The sequence below is a fragment of the Peromyscus eremicus genome, chromosome 3 (assembly GCF_949786415.1).
Source record: "Peromyscus eremicus chromosome 3, PerEre_H2_v1, whole genome shotgun sequence".
Taxonomy (NCBI): Eukaryota; Metazoa; Chordata; class Mammalia; order Rodentia; family Cricetidae; genus Peromyscus; species Peromyscus eremicus.
The window spans coordinates 1,591,640-1,615,374 of NC_081418.1; the positions used below are offsets into that span (position 1 = coordinate 1,591,640).

Here is a 23,735-nt window from a genome sequence, read left to right on the forward strand (position 1 = left end):
TTTTCAGCCAGTGTGTAGTATATGAATTACCATCCTCCTTTAAGTGATGAACATACTTTTGTTTATCTTTGGAAGTTCTGTTTTTATAGCAGTGAATATGTAGTACTAAGATCAATGTAACAAATTCTTTTGAGAATTATCATAATGTCTATTGTGTTTTATAACCTTTGTTTATGTGCAGAAGTAATCCTACATACAGTCTAAGCCCACCCTAAAACATATCAGAAGTAAAATAATAAGTAATAGCATAATAAGTAAAATAAAATTTCTGAAAATCATATATATATATATAAATATATATAATTAGCATTATGTATGCTATCTTTTCAACAAATTGCCTTTTCTAGTTGAAGCTTCTTAATCTGAAAAATTATTTTCCTTAATTGTAGCATCATGGGAAAATCAAGAAAACCAACTTTCTAAAGAAACATGAGAAGGTATTTATATTTTAAATTCCCTTAACTTTTGAATTTAGAGAAACTTATGAATTTAGGATAATTAAGGAAATGGATGAATGTGTAATCATATTTGCATATGAGAACTTTTTCTGTTGATAATGTTACCATTTAATGCAACTGTATTTTGTTAAGTAGTTCAAAAGCAAACTGAAAGAAGTCGGTGCTAGAGATAAGACTGAGTTGATGGAGTTTTTAATAACTTACTTAATGAAAAGTTCTCCCTGTATTATTTAGTTAAACACAGTGGATAAACTCAGTTACCTTTTTCTTTTCCCCTCTTAAATACCTACAAAAATTCCATTGATGAAATAAAAATGGGAAACCCATAAACACTTAAGCAGGAAAGAGAGTTCTACAATTTGAAACTTGGAAGTGCTTGTAAAATCTCTTTAAACTATGGGTCTTGACCTCATCTATCAATAGTAAAAGATTTCTAAACATGCAACAGTCAAAAATTAATTTAAAATCAAACATGCAATGATCTGAGGGGTCATGCCATCATGCTATGCAAAGCACTTATGTTCAGATTTGAGACAATTGTTTGTTGTGAATTGCAGTGTTTTTACTACACATATAAAGTTTCCTGCTCTTAAAAAATATAATAGCTCAATTACAGGAAATGACAAATCTTTAATATTTCTCTACCATTATTTCTCGGCATATAATTATCAATTTAGTTTATCTTTGGATTGTTTCATTTTGAACACTTGATTTTTCAGAATTACTATTTGACCTTTTTGTTTGTGTTAAATGAAGTTTAGATTGGGTTTGGGACAGAATTTCAAGCAATTTCTGAAAATACCTTAAGCATACTTCTGCCATTTTGTCTGATGTGTGTTTGCAAAGTGATGTTCTCAGCACTAATGTGCATAAAATCAGAATATTGATCAACTTGGTAGAACACTGAAGCTGCTCTACATCTTGCATGGAAAGATTTAGTTATTTACGTAAACAAGTATACTTCGTAGTTATACAAATTAGCTTGTCTCTAATAAATGGCAAGAATTCAACAAAGAATGGTTTTTAAGTGAATTTATGGTTTGGGCTGGAGAGATGGCTCAACCGTTAAAGGCTAGGCTCACAACCAAAAATATTTATGGTTTATATACCTTTTGATGTATTTAATCCCAGCACTCAAATTCAGGAGGCAGAGGCAGGAGATCCTTTTTAGTTCAAGGCCATCCTGGTCTACATAGAGAGTCCAGGTCAGCCAGGGCTGCAGAGTGAGACCCTGTCTCTCCAGTGTGAAAGGGATCACAATTGCGGACGTTTATGAGATTTCGCAGAATAGATGGATATTCAGGCCAATAAGCAGATGGAAGGATATTAGAACCACAGTCAAAACCGTGCTAATTTTATCTGAAGAATCTAGAAAAGCTCAGTTATTATACTCACCAAGTACTTTTTAACAGTAGGTTAGTGAGTCCAGGTTAAAATCAGTGCCTACAGAGTTTAGAAGGTAGACAGCTCCAGCTATGTGGTGTACCCAGATTGCTGCCGACTCTAGGCTAGAGGTGGAGAACTTGGAACTGAAGTCCACACTGTTAATGCTGTGAGTTGTTTCTCACTCAATCTTCAAAGCAGATCTTTGTGTACACTTCTCAATTACTGGTGTGTTTTCAGGACTTTAAGAAGCAAAACTTTACTATCTTTTGCCTTTCACTTTTACTGCTATGAAAAGCTCTGTTCCCTTTTTTTTTTTTTTTGATGTCTCTATTTTCTACTGCTCATCAGTTTGCTTCCTTTGTTATTGTTACAGTTGTGCTATAAGTGTATCTCGGGTTAAATTTCTTTTTATCTTAAGTTAGTTTTGCCTCTGAACATTAACTTGTCATATTTTGCCACTTCTCCCTTTATCTAATATGTCTTCTTGAGACATTGAGTAGATATATTTGACATTATTGTCCTTTTCAAAATCGTTTGCATTCTTCATTTCCTTTGGTCTCTGCATACTTTATTCCAAGGGTAATTTTTTCAGCTCCATCTTCTTTTCAGTTTTAAGGAGATTCAGTTATTTCCTCACCTTTTATAGTTTGAACCAGGATCCAGTTCTAGGCCTACACCAAAGCCTTCAATTGTGCTTCCTGCTCTCCTGAACCCATAGGCAAGTGATTAGAATGTGTGGATATTTTTACAAAATGACAAAACAAATGAATGATACAAAAAGAAACTTGAATAATAACAAACATGGTATAATTCCTGTCTTCACTAATAAGGTGCAAATTATAACAACAGTGAGACATTTACACTCTTGAATTGACAAAACTGACAAGTTTTGATTCTAAGTGAAAGTGACACTATAAATCAGTATGAAACAGCCTGACTGCTCTGTAGGTGACAATATCTAATCAGATTTGTATATTGGTCAAGGCCAAGGCTAGACTGCACCGAAGAAAAAAACGAACAAAACAAAAAAACAAATCTCCAAACTTTTGAGTGGCTTCGACAACAGAATTTTGCTTGACTATAACTGAATATGAGTTGGATAGCTTCTTACATCCATTGTGATGTCAGGTAAACACAGCAGCCTCTGAAGTTAACAACAATGAGAGCAAGGAGAAACAGACCCCGTGGTTCAAAAAGTCCTTTCTTGGAAGTCTTATTTTCCAGGGCTCAGTTAAATGGCCTCTATCATTCTGTAAAAATGGCTGTGTCTTCCTATATGCCCAAGAAGAAGAAGAAAACCAAACAAAAACACTGTTGACAAGCTTCCAGCAGTGTCTTTTTTTTCTCCTTGTACAAGGAAAGATGTACAAGATTGTCATTTGCACCATATCTGTAGAAGTGATAGCTTTCTTAAGTAGATGTATGTGATAGTGATATTGGCATAAAAATTGAAAAGATAAAAAATACATTTGGGCTGCATTTAAAATTTGGATAAATCTCAGAAAACAATTAAAGGGAAAAGGCAATATGGTAAAAAGCTGCATCCAAAATAATATAATTGATATGGAATTTAAAGTCATACAGTCTGTATACTGCTAGTAGATATGTAAGCACTGGCATTGTGAAAACCAGCATGAGAATAAGAGCATCACGTTTTAGACTGGAATGTGTTCCAGGGACAGAAAGGGACAATGAGAAGAAAGGGTTCAGTGGGTCGTAACTCACTAGTAACACAATGTTTGTTTCTCTGCATATAGTGTATAACATCTGGATTTGATAAAACTAGGTAGTGACTACGTTGATATTTATTGTATTAAACCTCTGTTCATTTCTAAATGTTTCAAGTATTTGGTAGAAGAATCACACAAGATTTAAGAACAGGAAAGTAATCTCTAACTGTATCTATCACTTAGCTGTAAATAGCTGAAGTGAGTGCTGTGCTTTGTGCTTTGATCAGGTTGTTTTTTTTTTTTTGGTTTTTTTTTTTTTTGCTTACAGCCATTCTTCTTTTAAATATTAAATATACTCCCATGCATGTACTTCTCTATTTACTTTCCACTGTTAAGAGGAAGTCCTTAAATTCTTAACCTGCTTTTAAAATTATCTGCTAATAGAATGGAATTTCAAGTATTGTGATTTCCTACTGACATGTGATTATACCATATGAATATGATATTCATAGTCTTTAAAGTTTTTATAAATTTTAAATTATTTTAGACTGGCAGCTTATTCACTAAGTAGAGAGTTTCATTACTTTCCTAAATTAAGATGGTACTTTGAATCATCAATCTTTTTAAAACTATGTCGAACTTTGTTAAACTGTATTTAACATTTTTGAAACTGTGTTAGCTAAATGTTGAGCAGTGTATTTTCAAGGAATTGGTCTGAAGAGAAATGGTGGGAATTAAGTCCAGAAATTAAGAGCCTGGTTTGGGGGCCTGGAGAGATAGCTCAGCAGTTAGGAGCACTTGGTGCTCATGCAGACCACTTGGGTTCATCTCTCAGAACCCAGATGGTACTCAAGACTGTCTGTAACCCCAGTTTAGGGAATCCAATGCCTCATGAACCTCTGCAGACACCTGCATGCCTCTCTCTGGTGCACATGCACACATTCAGGCACACACACACACACACACACACACACACCACAACACACACAAAGAAAAATCTTAGTTTTGGCTATACATTTTCTTGAAAAATCATTTGGCAAAATCAGCAGCAGGATAGCAGTGCTCAAGACTGCAAATGGCTGAGTTCTTTCATGTTTATTGGTACAGAGAAATTTTTTTAGTAATTTATAAAAGATAATGGCATTATCTGCACAAGATAGGGCCCTTCAACATGGAGTTGGTGGGGGTCTTGGCTCCCCTGCCCTGGGGATTTATAGACAATTGATAGTTGCTGGAGGAGGGAGAGACATTTCTTCAGTGGTGTAGCCACTGGTAAGGTGCCTATGCCCAGTAACCCCTTGCCTATGCTCCTGTAAGTAGTAACAATGAAACTCACTGGGTAAACACAATTAACAGATGTAAAGGAAGGCTAGATAGGAAGAAGAGGATCTGCAGGCCTGGGAGGGTGACAACAGAGTGTAGTGGGTGGGTGTGAAAATGATCAACATGCATTATCTGTGTATTAAAATGTCATAATGAAACCCACTATTGTGTATAACGGATGCTAATAAACATGGCAAAAGGTAATCATGAGATCAGGCAATGTTTTAAGGACTGGAGGTTAAATTTGTTAGTGTGTTTGAGAGAAAAAATATAAATATATTACTACTGGGTATTTATAGTGTAGAAATCATATGTAATGGTATAAGAAAAAGTTTCATGTTCTCTTTACAGACAAGCAATCACCTCCTTGGACCAAAACCATTTCCATTGGACAGATTATTAGCAATATTGTATAGTATTGTGGACAGCAGAGTGGCTCCAACAGCAAATATCTTTTCCCAGGTAGGCCTCATCATAGGATCTTTCTGACCATTTCTAGTCAGTTCTTCAGGTAGTATGGTTGGTGGAAATCTGGGTAGAGGTGTTTGCTCAGTAAATGCTAATATTTTAACTGGACAATGAATACCGTTCTTGGTAAGTACAGTTGGCCCCTTGTATGGCATGGTTTGGAATTTATTGATTCAACCAGTTATAATCAGAAAAAGAAAACAATGACTTGCTTCTGTACTGAGCATGTGCAGGACTTTTCTTGTTATTATTCAATACAAAATGTAGTGTAGCTGGGCAGTGGTGGTGCACACCTTTAATCCCAGCACTCAGGAGGCAGAGCCAGGCGGATCTCTGTGAGTTCAAGGCCAGCCTGCTCTACAGAGTGGGATCCAGATCAGGCACCAAAACTACACAGAGAAACTCTGTCTCTAAAAACCAAAAAAAAAAAAAAAAAAAAAAAAGTAGTGTAATATCTGCTTCTGTTGCACTTACATTAAGTTATGTTTTATAAGTAATAGGGAGATGATTTACTGAAGATGAGGTTCATTGTAAGTATATACTGTTTTGTACATGGGGCTTGTGCATTCTCAACTTTGACATCTCTGGGCACCTTCAACCAAGCCTCCTGAGGATGCTGAGGGGCAGCTAGCTGTATTGAAAATTCCAAACACAAACTCTGCGAGGTCATCACAGAATTTACAAGTATAACTAATGACAAAGGCAATTTAATGTTTCTTGTTCTTTTTCTTTTTTTGGTAAAGGAATTTTAAACATCATTGCTGTTAAACAAGTGTCTTGATGATTAAATTGATGACTTGTAATATATAAGCATGATTTAATGAAAACTTTTTAAGTGTGTATGAAAGTGATGTATAATGTCTTTATTTCTCATATATATACTTTTCAGGCTGATGGGCCCTTTCTGTTATTTGGTTTGTTTTCCAGAATAACTAAATTTTTAGTATTTCACTAGGTGGCAGCATAAACCCAGAAGTAGAAAATGAGGATTTCGGTTTTGGAATTTTTATTTTAACTAGTTATGGTGTCTTTTTCTTCCGTTGACATTTAAAGAAAATTGCATAACTATAGCCATATTAGATTTCTTTTCCTTTCTTTCTTTTTTCTGGTTTTTCGAGACAGGATTTCTCTGTGTAGCTTTGTGCCTTTCCTGGATCTCACTGTGTAGACCAGGCTGGCCTTGAACTCACAGAGATCCACCTGCCTCTGCCTCTCGAGTGCTGGAATTAAAGGCGTGTGCCGCCACCACCCGGGTTGTGGGGTTTTTTTTGTTTTTTGTTTTTTTTTTTTTTGGTTTTTCGAGACAGGATTTCTCTGTGTAGTTTTGGAGCCTGTCCTGGATCCCGCTCTGTAGACCAGGCTGGCTTCGAACTCAGAGATCTGCCTGGCTCTGCCTCCCAAGTGCTAGGATTAAAGGTGTGCGCCGCCACCGCTGCCTGAAAATAAAGGCTCTTTTTTTTTTCCCAGAGCTGAGGACCAAATCCAGGGCTTTGCACTTGCTAGGCGTGCGCTCTACCACTGAGCTAAATCCTGGGCTTAGATTTCTTAAATGATTCAGAAAGACTCGGCATGTATTATGAATATTAAAGGCAAAATGATGTAACTGGCATCTCAGAATACAGTCATGCCAGATATATAGTGAGAAGTTTCTTTTGTAGTTGGTAATATGTAAATAATTAAATTTACATCATAATTACATCACTATAAATTTGATCTCAGAATGGATGTCAGACATCTGATCTCAGAATCAGATGTCATTACATCACAGATATAATGTGATGGTAGCTTTTAATTCATTAAATAAGACTTAAGGTACCAAAAATAGATAGTAATCTCAGCAATCTTGAAATTGGATCTATATCATTGTTAGAAAGTCAGCATTTATAGAATATTAGTATGTACATTGAGTGTGCAGTTGAAAGGTATTCTAGTCAGTTATGCTCTATAAATAATCAGGTGCTAATAATTAAAAAAATCTTAATTCAGTTTTCATCTATGTTAAAAGAGATTTTTCCCTATAATTTTAAAACTTGCCGTGTCTGAAATTCTGATCATCATCTAGTCAAGCACAAGACTGTGTTATACCTTGCTGCTTGATTCTTCTGTGGAGACAAGACCTTGCTGTTTTGTCCCCCTTTCCATCTGAGATCCGAGTGTCACCACGGGTCCAGTTTCCATTACTGCTAGTGACTTTCTGCGTACAGCCACATGGTTTCTGTTTGTTTCTACTGCGATGGTAACTGGACATCAGGAGCTACTATCTTTAAACAGATTCAGCTTGTATTGAAAAGAAGTTAGAGAAAGATGACTTCCAAACAGAAAAGAAACAACTTGACAGTGTATGTGATTATAATTCTTAGATGCCCCCAAATTACCCTTTTGAGAAGCAAACAAGGATAATTAAGGGTGATTTTTTTAGAAATTTCCTTTTGGGAGTTTGCAGCTTATTTGTTCCGGGGGTGTGTGTGTGGGGGAGGGGATTGTTACATAAAAATAGTATTAAAAGGTTGTAAACGAATACTTAATACTGCTTTTAAGAGGCTTTAAGAAGAAAATGAAAATGATTACTTCTTCATTGGGCAGGCTGTAAGAAAGACGTGGCAGCTAAGGTGCAGAATGGAGCTTGCCTGGAAAGAATGAGCCAAGTTGTTTCGTTGTTGTTGTTTAGTATTTCTAATTTACTTAATAATCATTGTGCAAAAAGGAAATCAGTTTCATTTGCAAAAGAAAAACATTAGGAATGGATGCAGTTTAAAGACGTAGAGAGAAAGGAAAGTAGGACAAAGTTCTGGAACTAAGCAAAAGCTAAACAATGTCACCTGTAGGAGCTTGGTTGTCAGTGGATGTGGCTGTCTCATAATAGTAGTGGTCCCTGTGGCCATCATTGTAACACTAGTGCTGGTGTTGCTGTTCCGAGTGTCACCCCCACCTACCTCCCACACAGTGCTCGTGGACTGTGCCTTTAGTTCCTAGGGCATCTTACTTGTTTAGAAATAGACTCTTCAAAATTTGACTCACTAAGGAAAAATAAAACAGTTACAAACAGAGGTTTCTGATGTAGAGGTTTACTAAGTGTTCTGAGTTTTGACTATGCTGAACAAGTACACACCTATCTTTGTGTGTACATTACTGGTACTAATGTAGTTAGAAACAGCTTCGCCCAAGGTGTGTCTTTATCTGGTAAGAAGTGAAATTGTTTCACTGTTCTTGGCAGTGAAAGTTGTTGACCTTTTTGTTATTTCTTCTCATTAACACTTGGTGTTTACAATGTTTCAAATATTTAAAGCATATAAATGAATGTTTGTTTATAAAATCTTTTAGTAACTTGGTCATTCCAACTATTAAGATATAAAAGGTGGAAGAAAACATGAGGATAGATATACCTAAACTTAAGGATTTGATCTTTGCTTTTTCTTGGTCAATAGATTATCCAAGAAAAGAAAAAATGTGCTATATTGAAGAATAAAATCTGGCGGGTGGGAATCACATCCCAAAGGAGATTGTCTCACATTCCCCTTTCATTTGGTTGGCAGTGACTCTCAGTGCCCTGTTCTGTTTTTCTTTCTCCTTTTATCCATCTGTCAAATGTACACTTGCCCACCAATGTACAATTAAACACAGTAGTGTTCTAAGACCGTTTGTACTGAAGTTCTTTTGTTTACGAACACTAGATGGCAGTGTTGTTGCATTGTCGCTTCAAGGTGCAGTAGAAACCAACTTTAACTTTGTCTCTGATACTTAAAAAGAAGGGATTTTAAAATTTTTCACATTTGGTTTGTTTGAGTGAAGGCAGAATGACTTGAAGGAATTAAGTATGTGCTATGTGTATTCATGCATGTGAATGCCCTTTCATGAAAAGCAAGTATGATTGGTAAGAAATTAGGTTGTTTGTCTATGTGAGATGATAATATATTACTTTTCTATTTATTATCTTAAAGATTTATTTTATAGTAAGATGCTATTTTGTAGCTTGATTTAACACTTTATATTTAAAAAATGTTCATATAACAACTGATCATTTATGGTATATACATTTAAAATTATCACAAAGAAAAACTTGTTATTTTATTTCATTTAGATCACTTTTATATTGAAACTATAAAAATAACATATTAAGGAAGACTTAAGTTTTTGAAGTCTGAGGATAATTCATGATGGTAATACTAATCATTGTCATGGGTATTGTGAGTTCACTCACTGATGCTTTGGTGTCTAGATGAATAGACAGTAGCAGCACATTCAACATCTTAAAATGTGTGAATGTTCAGCTTAAGAACATTTTAAATATTTCAGACTCTTAGATATCAGTCATACCTAATTTTTATCCTTATATACCTTTTAATCATTATCGTGGGTCTGTTTTAAAGTTTTCATTAAGTGTGGCTTTCCTTGGTGAATGCTGTGGCTGACAGACTTTCCCTGGAGCTTGTTCTGGTCTCCTTCTCTTGGTTGCATGTGTGCGTAAAGTTCATAGTCATTATCCTCACAATTTTTAGTTCAGTGAGATGGTACTTTGGAAAACCATCTTAAAAGATAAAATATAGTTATCTTTTTCCCAGAAGCATATTAAAACCACATTATGATTTTTATGTGTTTTTTTTTTTCCTTTTCCTTTATTTGAAGAAAAATGATGAACTTGTTTGGAAAATTTTGACTACTTTGTTTTTTAAAGCAGGAGTACAAGTACAGTTCTTTACATTTGCCACATACCTCACTTATTTTAAAATGCCAGGCAGTGGTGGCGCACGCCTTTAATCCCAGCACTCGGGAGGCAGAGGCAGGTGGATCTCTGTGAGTTCGAGGCCAGCCTGGTCTACAAAGTGAGTTCCAGGAAAGGTGCAAAACTACAGAGAAACCCTGTCTCGAAAAACCAAAAAAAAAAAAAAAAAAAAAATGTTAGGCCAGGTTCCCCAAAGGATGACATGCTAGTTTATTTCTAGAATCATTGCTACAAAGTTGTAAAGTGATTGTGAAAAGGAAAAAAATTTGTAAGAAGTAGAGACATTGAATTGTACATGTTTACATAATTTTTGAAAAATAAATTTAAAACAATTTATCACTTTTCCATGTAATTATTTAACATGACAGTTATTTTATTATTATGTTATAAAGATTTGCTAGGAATTAATAGAAAGGAGCTGTTGAAAGGTAAGGAAACACCTAATTATTATAAAACAGTTTCATACACCATGCTGACAAGTTATATTTTCAGTAATGTACAATTTCTGTATGATTATACATAATGAGTTGTACAGAATTTAATAAAAATATTTAAAATGAAAACATTTTAGAGCATGAGTTACTATATGAATTTTATTTTTTAAAATAGATATTTCTACCTTCTCTGTATTTAATTGACATTATCCTTTGTGTTGGGATATATTTACATTTATTTGCTTTTTTATTAAAAGCTTAATCTTTTCTCCCAAATGTTCAGTAATCGTGTTTAAATAACCTTAAGATTTCTGCTCATCTGATGTGTTTTATTAGCTAAATAGGGGCTCAGAAAGTAGAATGGAGGTTGACTTTTTATCACCAGAGTGTTGAGCAGGTGCTCCATCCCTCGCTGTCGTAACTGCAAGGATGGGTTCTCTGCTGCTCAGAGGCGCTAGCATGTTATTTTACTAAAACCAGAGTTTTGACATTTTCCTTCAAATACAGATGGGCATGCGTTGTGTTTGCTTCATCTCCGTTTTATAAAGGTGGGAGTTGTTTACTATTTTTTTCTGTCCTAAAGCATATGAAGTTTAATTGAATTAGATTTCAAAGTCAATACTTTTCCTTGCTTGTAATTGAATTTTTCTTTGTTTAAAATTTCATCTAATAGATATTTGTGTCAGCTACACTTCAAGCACTGTATTGGGTGAAGAAAATAAAGAGGAAATGAATGTGTCTGTCGCTTCCACAGCCTTTTATGTGTCTAGTGGAGACAGTTGGTACTAGATTCTGTTGGTACTAGACTGCTGTAATGCTTTCTCTTTGTTATTTCTCTGTTTCACCTGGCTTGTGGCAGGATTCCATGTCTCAGCATTCCTCACTGAAGTGCTCGGTGCTATTCAAGTGAATTTATGTAAATCACAGAAAATAACTAAATGCTAACATTTCCTAATCTTACAGTATCTTTTTTCTCTTTCTCCTGAGTCACAACAGATTTGTGTGGCATTCCACTCCATACAGGGTAATGGAGAGGCTTTCTCAATGTCCACTTTGCTGATGCGTAGGTCAACAGGGATGCTGTTGGAGAGAGGCTGGCTCTTCTTTAGCAGCTGAGAGCACCACCATGATGCACACCTCCCCTGGTGCAGCAGATGAGGTTCTGAAACTTAGTGCTTACCCTGGTGTGGATGCATTACCAATCCCACCACTGCAGTAGGTGCTGGTCTCAGAAGGTTAAAAAAAAAACAAAACAGTTTGGGGATGCTTTATGATTGGAAATGGTGAAGTGGACCAATGATTTCCACTAGCTGCACTCTTGGCATTAGGAATGTTAGTACTGTTCGTTACCATTATGCTACTGGTGCAGGATAAAATGTTTTTCTTGTCCTCATTTGTAAAAGAACAGTATTTTTTTTTTCCTGCTCTTCTTTTAAATCTCTTCAGCATAAGTACTTTACCTTTGTGGATGTGGCAGTCTAACTCGAGGTGTTTTTACTGATTCCTAGAAAAATAGAACCATTGCTTCATGGTGACATGTAAAATGCTAAGGGATAAAAAAAACTGCATAAATTATGCTCTCTACTTTTGTATAAAACATTGGTGTCTTATTTCTTGTAGGCAATATTTTATAACCAGTTTTTTTTTTCAGAACATAGTATTGCTTCTGATAAATATGCCAAATGTTTATCCATTATTTATATTTAGTTGAGGAATGTATTCAACACAGATACACTTTATTTAACATGGTGCATTTTGGGCTGAAACCATGACGTTTGTATGGATATTTTCTTGCAAATGCATATTTAAGAAATTCCACACTATTGCTATAGTGACTATATATATAGGCAGATCTATACATTAGAACTAGATTGTTTTAAAGAGAAAAGGGAGTTTGAGTAAGTACGGGTTAGGGAGAAAATTACTGGGGATAATCTCCACTATGGAAATGTGTGTGTGCTACATTTTAAAGCACTTGTAAATATATGATAGAAGAACTGGTGCTGCTTAAGGGAGTTTCCCATGACAACTTAGTATGCAGCTCATTGGAATTCCTTCTTTGGAGGAGATTGGCCACTTTAGGCATCCATAGACCATCCATAGACACATGCACATTCACAGCCTGCTGTTGCCCATTCATACACATGCTACTGCAGGAAAACTGTCTTTTCCCTTGACAGAAAATTAGGGTTCTTGGGCCCAAGTCACTTGGAGAACTTAATTGCTCCTTCACCTTCAGACAGGTTGGCATGTTGGTAGTGAGTTGAATTCTTAGAATGGTAGGTGAACAAACTCGTGATTGTTGAGAATAAAGAAGAGAGCTTCTCTACAACTGTCTTATGTATTTCCCTGGTGTCAGATGCTGTTTAAATGTTGACGGTATATGGACTATGTATTTATATCCCTTATCTTCTTATATCCCTGTATCTCAACTTCTCCATCCAAATTAATGACTGAATTTGAATTGATCTGCATATTCCAAATAAATCTTACACTGGTATGATAAATCAGATCATTCCCTAAAACTTTTCTGCCTTAAATCTTAAAACTGGTCATAAAAATAAACAAATTTGCACATTAACAAAATAAAGTAAAACTGGTAATCTATTGATTCACCATCTGCTGAGTGTGTCTGTGTGTGTTAATGTGACACACAGGTAGGAAAAAAAATTAATAACAGTGTTTCTAGATTTTACTTCAGCAAATGGTGAAGTAGCTTCTGAGTTTTTCCTTTATCCTGCTTAATTGACCATATCCAATATGCTTCCCCCTAAATACTAAGTCTGCTTTATTCCCTTTAGCACTATTACAGTTGTCCTGCATCATGGGCTTCGTCAGAACTTAGTCCTCCACCAGCTCCTGTCTGGGCTCCTTGGCTCGAGGCTCTTTCTATAAAGGCACCAGCACAAACCTTACAACTGAGTTTGATCTTTTTGTTTTCTTTTCTTTTTCCTTTTTTTTCTTACACTTTTTAATGAGTTATATTATCTGAAGAACCAGCTCTCCATTGCATACCCTTTCTTGTAAGGCTCTGCTAGGTCTAACCCAATATTTGCCACTTTGTTTCTCCTCCATCCCACTGCTGTTCCTGATGTCATACTAACTTTTCTTGTCTTGGCACATCGTGTTCTGTCACTGTTTATGCTTCATGGTCTGCCCAGTAAGTCCACACTTTACCCCATTTGCTATTAGTTCGATCCCTTCTCTAGGATCAGATACTTGTGTTCACTATATCATTAACAGAACACTGATCTGATTGCTGCCATTTACTGTGTATTTTTCTCCAGCTTTCCTGAATGTGTAGACTTTTTCATACATAATGTCCCTAAATGAATGACTTTCCGTTCTCCTTATCTGTGCTTAGGATCCTCCCAGCCACTAAAGGTTTCCAACCATTTCCAGAGACAAAGTCATTTCTTTTAGTTCCTTCGTGTAAAAATACACACCATTTTTTTGGTTACCCGAGTATGCTTCTTCTTTTGGAGGTAAAACAAACAAAACCAGCAGTGAATGTTTCAAACCGAACAGCTCTGATAGTATTTGCCCATCTCTTCCTAGTGCTTCCTGTGTGTGTGTGTGTGTGTGTGTGTGTGTGTGTGTGCGCGTGCGTGCGTGCGTGTGTGCGTTTGCGCAAAAGTCTAAGCCAAACAGCTGATTTATGCCACAAACCACTACAACCTCTGATACCAAACCAATTATAGTGTTTTCTGAGTTGTGTGGAACTCACTCGGGGACACTTAATGTTAAGTTTATTTAAATAATTTAATGTGTTTTAAATCATACAATTTTTCCAGAACAGTTAAAATGTGAGGTATTTCATAAATCACTTGATCTATATACTATCATATAAAAGTATAAAAATAATGAGCCTGTTAAAAATTAATTACAGTTGTAAATTGATTTCCTTTTGTTGGCAGGAAGAACAGTTTGTTAGCCCAGGAACAGGTTCACACTGTTTTTACATTAAGCATTTCCAGCTGAAGCTTGTTAGTGACTGCCTCTCAGATTAAGAAAAAAATCCTTACTGTGCTACATGAACTCCTATTGTTAAGATCGAAATAATCAGCTCATCTCCCTCAGGAGTGAGAACAAGGCACACAATAACAACACAGTGGAGATGAACTAAGCAAATAATGTGCATGGCTCCATTTAAGACATGAATCAAAACATTGTAGAGAGAGAGATTTTCATTTTTAAATTTTCTTTGTGAATATATTTTATCATAGGAGCTAGTTAAAGGAAAAGGATTATACACTTAAGTTTTTTAATATTAAAGACTTTTGATTGACATAATTCTGCACATTTATGAGATATAATGTGGTAATTTAGTATGTACAGTGTATAATCTAGGCAGTAAGCATCTGTTTCCTTTCATGCTGACCATTTGTTTGTGTTAGGAACCTTTGTACTCATCTCTAGTTCGTTATACAGTACCTGATGAAATTGTTGTGTCATATGATGATGAAGCCATTCCTCCTATCTAGCTAGATCTTGGTACTTGCTATCTGACTTCTCTGGCCTTCTTTCCTAGCATAAATGTGACTTTTATTCTGCATTCTACTTTTGCAAAATCAAATTTCTAGCTTTTATATATGATAAGGAACTTGCAGTATTTGTTTTTTTATGCTTGGCTGTCGAACTAATATCCTTTAGTTCCATCCATGACACAGCAAATAACAGAATACTTCAGTTTTTAATCAGATTACTTTAAGGTAAAATAGAGTAAAAACAGTGCTCAAATTCCAAAGTAGCCAGGTGAATATTATTCATTTTGTTAGCAAGATGCTTCTAACTTATGGAAATTTTTATATATCCCTGAACCGAAGGGGAAAAGACAGAACTTTTATTTTGAAGAAGACCATCGATGACAACACAGTTAAGCACTTAGGAGATAAAGTAAGACATTTAGGTCTGGAGTGATGGTTCAGGGGTAAGAGCATGTGTTGTGCTAGCCAGAAACCCTAAGTTCAGATGTCAGTGCCCATGCAAAAGAATGGATGTGGTCATCCAAGTGCATATAGCCCCAACACTGTTGGGCTTGAGACAGGAGGATCATTGGGGGTCTGCCAGCCACCAACCTAACTCCAGGTTCAGTGAGGGATCCTGTCTCAAAGGAACAAGGTAGGGATTGATGGGTAAGACACCAAACATTAGAACCAGTAACATTCCAACTCAGTACTCTTCTGCTCTTCGCTCAGTAGCATCAGCAGCTTACTAACCTGGCTGGCTGTTTCTGAATCTGGAAAAAGAGCTGTTTTTAGTACTTAATTAGCAGAAATTGTGAGGCCTAAAGAAATTTAGGCACCTAGCACAGGGGCTGCAGAGAGCCTAGATAGGTGACACATTCCATTGTCCATGCCACATATGTCCTATGGTTACTAATAGTAGTAGGTAGTTCTCTTAGCTCTTTTCCTGTGTCGCTATGCATGCCCTTGATTCGGTCCTGAGGAATGAGTGAATACCCTTTTACATCTACATTTACTTTAGGAAGAGTGAAAGAGAAGAAAAGATAAAACAGGCTTACATGGGACTTTCTTTAAACAATAGTAGACAACTTAGCAAACCATTTTTCAGTAGTCATCACCTAAAGTCAGACATTATTTTGGCTAAACACTGTTAATATGTAAAGTAGTCTGGACATGAAATGCTTAACTTGAAATTTTGTTGTAAGAACTCTAAAATGTTTCTAGTAAGCCTAGAAGATGGCATATATGGACTTTCACATTACATAATTGTGAAACTTAATAGTTGGCCTTGAGTAGCTGATTGGGGACTGAAAATGCCTATCACCTTTTATGGTGTGCTTTCTAAGGTTTCCATATCCTATGAGCTAGCTCAGATTTTCTTCTTAAAGACTTGTTTATTTTATGTATATACATGCTACTGTGCATACAGAGACCAGAACAGAGTGTGGCCCCTATAACTGGAGTTATGGGTTGTGCATCACCCAGTGTGGTGTTTGGAATTGAACCCCAGATCCTCTGTTAGAGCAGCAAGTGCCTTGAACCTCCAAGCCATCTCTCCAGCCCTCAGAACTTTCTTTTGCAATTATTTTTACCATAGAAAAATTTTCTTTTTATATGCTTAGAAGGAAGTGGTTTGTATAGCTCCTAAACAAAAATAAAACTTTTGTCATTTTGAAGAATAGAAATAAAAGTTAAGAATTGATGGGGGGGGGGGGGGTTGCGGGAACCACTCAGGGTAGGATTACACTATAATCCCCCTACAGTATAAAGAAATAATGTTTTGCCTGCTCCGGTCTCTGACAAATTTGTGAAAACCAATATGGGCTCACAGCATGGAACTGTTAACTGCAAGACCTCCTTGAGGCTAGGCTTCAAAACCATAACTAATGGTATTCCTTTAAGGAGATAATCTTTCTATAATGTTTAAAAACTTACTCCAGTGGTTCATCACTATTGAAACAATTGCCTTCTCTGGCTTCCCCACTTAAGGCCATATTGTATCAGAATGTTTGAAGAATCCTGATAAATATGGGCCCAATATGTTTTAATTTTAAAAGATTTTTGTAGCTTCATAGATAAACATTTTGAAATAAAGATAAAGGTTTGTAGAGTTTCTGAACACCTTATCTGTGTTTATATTTGCTTTATTCAACTTTTGACTACAAGCCCTGGGTAATTATACATTCGCCTACAGTTGTAAAAGGTGATCCAGACCTGTCTTCCCATGTGCCCTTCACTAGTGTCCCCTGGCAGAGACATTTTGCAAAATGTCCAGCCAAAAGTATCGTGGTCAAGAAGTTGGGATTGATGCAGTCTGCTGATCTTATTCCAGTTTCCCCACTCTTCATGTAATCATTTTCTATGTGTTTGGGGTTGTCTATGCTTGTTACTGTTGTTTAGGGGCCAGAGGTGTTGCTTTTTAAAAGGTTTGTTTTGTTTTGGTACTAAGGATCAAACCCTGGGGACACTACCCCTCCAACCTCTACATCTGTTCATCTTTATGTACATCTCTGCATCTTTGGTTAAGGAAATTTTTTCCTCTGTAGGTTTGCCTATTTATCACCACAATGATGGTACCAACCATTTTCATCATCATAAGGATCTGCCTACCCTATTTTCCATTGATAGCTGTACCCTTAAATCTTCCTTTCCTTCCCCAGTGTGTGGGAGCTGAGATTTACCTTTCATATATCAGTAGTTTGTTTGTGCCTGTGTGCAGGTGTGTATGCCAGAAGTCAATGTTAGGTATCTTCCTCTGTCATTCTACCTTATATTCTGAGGCAAGCTCTCTCACCAGTTGACTAGACGCGCTAGCCATCAACTCTTGGAATCCACCTTTCTTCACATTCCCCAGAGATGGGATTGCAGGTGCACATTGCCTTGCCAGCTTTTTATGTAGATGCTGGGGAATCCTAACTAGGTGTCAGGTTCCTTATGCTTGTTAAAAGCAAGCACTTTACTCACTGAGCAGTCTCCTTAGCCCCTTTGTTTTTATTGCTTAATTTTCTGTGATGTGATTGTACCATGAGCCCATTGGACATAGAAGTTATTTAAGTGTTTTAGTTTGGAGGTGGTTGGTGGAGGTTGTTGTTTTGGCTCTTATAACTGAAGCTACTCTGAAATTTGGTGTGCATGGTTTTATATGAAGCTATTCACTTGCTCTTCTACTTAGGTCTTTACATTTACACTTATTAAGTAGCAATGCCTTGAATATATGATGCTGTTACAGTTTTGTTGTGGAATGGAATATTTGCTTAACTGTGTAAAGATGTGTTGCATTTGTTTACCTTGCCTGCCTAAGACACTGGATTGGTCTAATAAAAAGCTAAACAGCCAATAGCTAAGCAGGAAGTATAGGTAGAACTTCCAGGCAGAGAGAATAAGGAGGAGGAGGAATCTAGGAGGGAGAGAGAGAGCGAGAGAGAGGTCAGGGGAAGGGAGAGAGGGAAAAGCTAAGGAGCCAGTGAGCCAGACATAGAGGAAGCAGGAAAGCAGGACATACAGAATGAAAGAAAGATTAAAAAAAAGAAAAAAGCCCTGAGGCAAAATATAGATGAATAGAAACAGGTTAAATTAAGTTAAAAGAGCTAGTGGGACAAGCCTAAGCTAAGATCAAGCATTTATAATTAATAATAAGTCTCCATGTCAATATTTGGGAGCTGGTTGGCAACCCCCAAAAAATTCCAACTATATAATTTTTAATCAACTGTTAGACTCATAAGGAGCTGTTGCTTTTTTCTACCTATCTGCTCTCTGTTGTTATTTTTTCTTTTTGATGCTCAATGCTCCTTTTAGACTTTTGTTTAAAGAATTTCCCTTGGCTTTTCTTTAAAGGTAGGTTCTGCCAGTGGCATATTCTCTAATTTTCTCTTGTTTAAGAGTGTCTGTTTCCATTTCATTTGCAAATGATAGTTTTGCCAGACACAGGCTTATCATTAAGTTCATTTTCACAGCACCATCTTCTATCCATAGGGAGAATAAAGCCATGAATCTTGCGTTCCTGGCTTGCACACCAGCTGTGCAAGACCTGGCTTCCTTTTTACTGTTGCAAAGAATTTCCAACTTTTCCCCATTGTATTGCTCCTCCAGACCTGGTGTCTCTGCATTGTCCACTGTCCTTTCCCCTTTCCCAGCCTCCTTGGTTGACCCTTATGCTATATCCAGGTTTCTAGTTGTACTCAACAGGGAGAAGCAGTGTATCTGAATCTGTCATCTTGTTGGAACTGGAAATTTCTTCTGCTGTGGTTATCATTTACCAAACTCTGTAAGCCTAATAAAGTATTTGATTCTGAAATATGTTCAGGGTAATTCAAAACTCAATTGAATGACAAGCCTTCTGTAAACTAGATAGTGCTAAAAATAGATTACATTGTTTGAGGAGTGTACGGCTTGTTTTTGTTTAGGGAGCTTTTCTCCAACAAAGATTAAATCCCTCTAAGATGTTAATTTATAGCCTATAGACTTTCCTCTGTTGCTTTTTCTTGCTGGAACTAGAGGCTGTATAAATCAGTTTCTGCTTCTAGGAGTGTAATGATAGGAATGACTCTCTTGTGTGTCTCTTTCTTGGGTGTCAGATTTGTCACTCAAGAGCTGGATAGGAAAACAGTCTCATCTCTGTCTTATGCATGCCTAGGCATGTATGCTGGAGCAGTCAGAGGAGCTTCCTTGTGTAGAAATGTCTGCCATGTAGAGCTGTCTCTAGAAAAGTGCTTGCTAGTATGAAGACCTGGATTTGATCATCATCACCTACATGAAAAGCAGAGCTTGATGGCACACATTTATGATCTCAGAGCCTAGGAGACAGACAAGCAGATCCCTGGAGCTCACTAGCCTACCAAACTAGCCAAACAGATGAGCCTTGGGTTCTAAAAGGAGAGACCCTGTCTCAAGAAAAACAAAACAGAAAACACTTGACTTTATTTTTGGCCTCTATATGCATGCACACTCAACTGCACTCGCATGCACACACATACCCCTGAATCTGCATACATGTAAATGATGTTTACATGAGAAAATGCTATAAATATTTTGAATCATCTGTTACCACACTAGGGATCTTTAATGAGTACCCTTCATTGTTAACTAGGATGTTAAACATACATACAAATTTGAGTGTACAAAGCTTAAAATACTTGTATTATTTGTGGATTCATTTATATCTTTATTAGTAGCACTGTAAATAAATAAAGGTATCATTTAATCTCATTAAATTTTCTCATAAAAATATCCTTTCAATTTTAGATTACCTCCCTAGTGACTCTACAGCTGTTAACTCTAGTTGGTCATGACGATCAGCTTGATGGACCAAAGTACAAATGCACAGTTTCACTAGATTTCATCAGAGCTATTGCACGGTAAGTTTAGATTATCTATTAATGCAAAATGTCACCCTATGCAGATGATGTGCTAAATAAGAATATCCTTTCTAAATAATAAAAAGTCATTTAAACAAGAAGAGATCATTTAAGTGCCAAGAATAAATAAGTTCCATTGTAACATCCTCTAGTCAGATTTACCAAGGATATAAAGTTAGATGCCAGAAATAAAATTATTGAAATACTTTTGGAAGGTGGGATTTAAGAGATGATTGGAGGCGGGCGGTGGTGGCGCACGCCTTTAATCCCAGCACTCGGGAGGCAGAGCCAGGCGGATCTCTGGGAGTTCGAGGCCAGCCTGGGCTACCAAGTGAGTTCCAGGAAAAGGCGCAAAGCTACACAGAGAAACCCTGTCTCGAAAAACCAAAAAAAAAAAGAAGAGAGATGATTGGAGGACAGGGTGGTGGTGACGCATGCCTTTAATCCCAGCACTTGGGCGGCAGAGCCTGGCAGATCTCTGTGAGTTTAAGGCCAGCCTGGTCTACAGAGCGAGATCCAGGACAGCCACCAAAACTACACAGAAACGCTGTCTCAAAAAACCAAATAAACAAAGGAGATGACTGGTTATGAAAGCTCATATGTGTTGAAACATGACACTTTAGACTGTAAACACACCCCCTTCCCACATCTGCTCGCTTCTACTCGTGGGTAACGTTTTATGCTTTTTTGTGCTGACTTGACCTGTTTCTCTTTCCATCCTGTGAGGTACAACTGTCTCCCAGTTCTCTTCCTTAACTAAACCTGACTGTGTATATACTACTGCCCCTGCAGCTATCTAGTGGCAGCAATTTCTTCTCTCCAAGCCAAATCCTTCAAGACTTTCATTTTCCAAAATCATTTCAGTGACCTCCTTGTTCCCACTCCCATACTGCACTGTTCCCAGCTTCAAGACTGGTAATCTACATCTGCTTCCTTATTCTCCTTAGGAATGATGACCCTGCTTCAGGTTCCCAGCTACGGCAGTTTAGGCGTTGAGGAAGAAAGCATGCAGTTTATAGCATTCTCTCCTGCCTACTAGATTCTTGATTTTATTTAATCACAATGTCTCTGTTCCCTTTTTTTATGTTTTATTCACAAAATTATTGAAGCCATCGGCTTTATTTCCTTTCCTGTGTGTATATGGTAGGGATAGGGACCCTCCCTACCTAAGGAGTTCTTCACCTGTGCTCGTAATTCTTCCTCCTCCATTTCCCTAGAGCTCATTCCTCTCAGACTGTTTCTCAGTGGCACTTGACACCACTGACCACTCTATTCTTAAAGCCCTGTTCTCTTAGAAACCATGATTGCATGGTGCCAGAATTCCTCTTTGTTCTTCCACTGGTTTTGCTGAGGTTCATTTGCCAGCCTGTTCTCCCCACCTGACCTTTCAATGGAGCTGTTCCTGGGGGCTTGATCCTGGTGCCTTTCCTCATAGTACATTTCCTTCCGAGGCAATTTTAGCTGCACCTGCAACTTCAGCAACCATCAATAATGCCCCTTATTATTAAAGGCCATTTGATTTTTCACAGTTTTGACATTTATTGGACATTTACAGTCTAACTTGAGACTGAACTCAGAAATTCTCACCTGTTTCCACACACCAACAGGAAAGATTTGACTTTCTTCCCAGTGTTTCCTGCTTCAGCAGTCAGTCCTGCAGTTGGCCATGCTGCAGAGCTCTGGAATTTGAGAGTGATCTTGTCATTTTTTTTCTTCCATACTGTGTTAACTAGGATTTCTGTTGCTGCAACAAAACACCATGACCATAAAGCAAGTTGGGGAGGAAAGGGTTTACTTGGCTTACACTTCAGCATTGCTGTTCACCACTGAAGGAAGTCAGGACAGGAACTCAAACAGGGCAGGATCCTGGAGGCAGAAGCTGATGCAGAGACCATGGAGGGGAGCTGCTTACTGGTTTGCTTCCCATGGCTTGCTCAGCCCACCTTCTTATAGACCCGAGGACCACCAGCCCAGGGATGGCATCACCTACAGTGGGCTGGGCCCTCCCCCATTGGTCACTAAATGAGAAAATGCCTTATAGCTGGATCTCAAGGAGGCATTTCCTCAGCCGAGGCTCCTTCCTCTGATGACTTTAGCTTGTGTCAACTTGACACACAAAACCACCCAGTATACATACTGTCCATGTCTGCTCACTGTTCTGTTAGGTCTATAGTCTCATAGATCACAAATCTGTGACTATATCATTTCGTGATATTTCCTCATTCTTTAGTAGCTTCCTAATTAATTTTCTTTCTATTCCTATCTCCTTATAACCCACTGCCTTCACTACAATCAGGATGATCTATAAAAATTTAACTTCACTGTTCTAGTAGCAAATCTTCTGTACTTTCCTTATATTATATGGCCCTTACCCTTGTGGACTCACACTTCAGCCACACTTGCGTTTTCTAGTTTTTATGCTTCTCCAGTTCTTGTGTGCAGTTTTCTCCACCTCTGTTCATCATATAGTCTTTTTATTTCAGTGTGAATGTCTGTTTCTTAAGCCCTTTCAGTCGTATCATAGCTATCCCCACCACTTCCTCTGCAATTGAGAAGATGCCATTTTGATTTATAATATGCTTACCAGCTTAAATTTGATCTTTCTGAAAATCAGTCAGTGGAATTGAAGCTCAGAATGTCTTCATGTCTGTAGCTGCCCTAGTCACCAGGCTAGTACAGTGCTGTCATGTCAGTGTGTACTGTGTCAATATTGCAGACACTCCTGTATTCCAATCGCAACAGAACATTAGGTAGGAGGAAAGCATATGGACTTGTTTCAGAGGTGACAGCAAGAAAGAGTGAAAAAGATAGTCTCATTCAAAACTGAGGTGTGGGCAAAGGAAGAAGTCCCTAGTTATCAGAGAGAGGTGGATGGTCCTACCTTCGGGGAGTTATCAGAGGGAGGTACATGGTCCTACTTTTGGGGAGTTATCAGAGGGAGGTAGATGGTCCTACTTTTGAGGAGTTATCAGAGGGAGGTAGATGGTCCTACTTTCAGGCATCTACAGCTGTCCTAATTTGCTTTCTGTTGCTGTGAGAAAGACCATGGCCAAAAGCAACTTGGGGAAGAAAGGGTTTATTTGGCTCACAGTCCTGAGCACAATCCATCACTGAGGGAAAGCAAGGCAGGAACTCAAGCAGTGCAGGAACCTGGAGGCAGGAACTCAAGCAGAGACCATGTGGCAGGGGGTCGTCTCTGCTTTCCATGAGTCATTTATTGCTCTTTACACCACCCAGGACAGATCAATCAGTGGATCATTAATAGAATATTACTCTGCACACTTGTCTATGGACCAATCTGATGGAGGCGTTTTCTCAGTTGAGCTTCCCTCCTCCCAGACTACACCAGTTTGTGTCTAATGATCCCATGTTTCCTACACCAGCCTCAAACTTACTATGTGGCTGAAGGCTTTGAATTTCTGACCTTCCTGCCTCTAGTTCCCCAGTGCTGAGACC

At 37.5% G+C, this 23,735-nt stretch overlaps 1 protein-coding gene across 2 annotated transcripts in view; it reads left to right on the forward strand.

Moving 5' to 3' along the window:
* Positions 1–23,735, forward strand: part of Orc5 (origin recognition complex subunit 5) — a 64,863-nt gene that overhangs the window by 34,901 nt on the left and 6,227 nt on the right. Inside the window, exons 11-13 of one of the 2 annotated variants that reach the window (XM_059257210.1) lie at positions 390–437; positions 5,189–5,299; positions 20,167–20,279. In XM_059257210.1, the coding sequence (XP_059113193.1) occupies positions 390–437; positions 5,189–5,299; positions 20,167–20,279 (272 nt within the window). The remainder of the gene's footprint in view (positions 1–389; positions 438–5,188; positions 5,300–20,166; positions 20,280–23,735) is intronic. The other variant, XM_059257211.1, reaches the window with a different exon arrangement.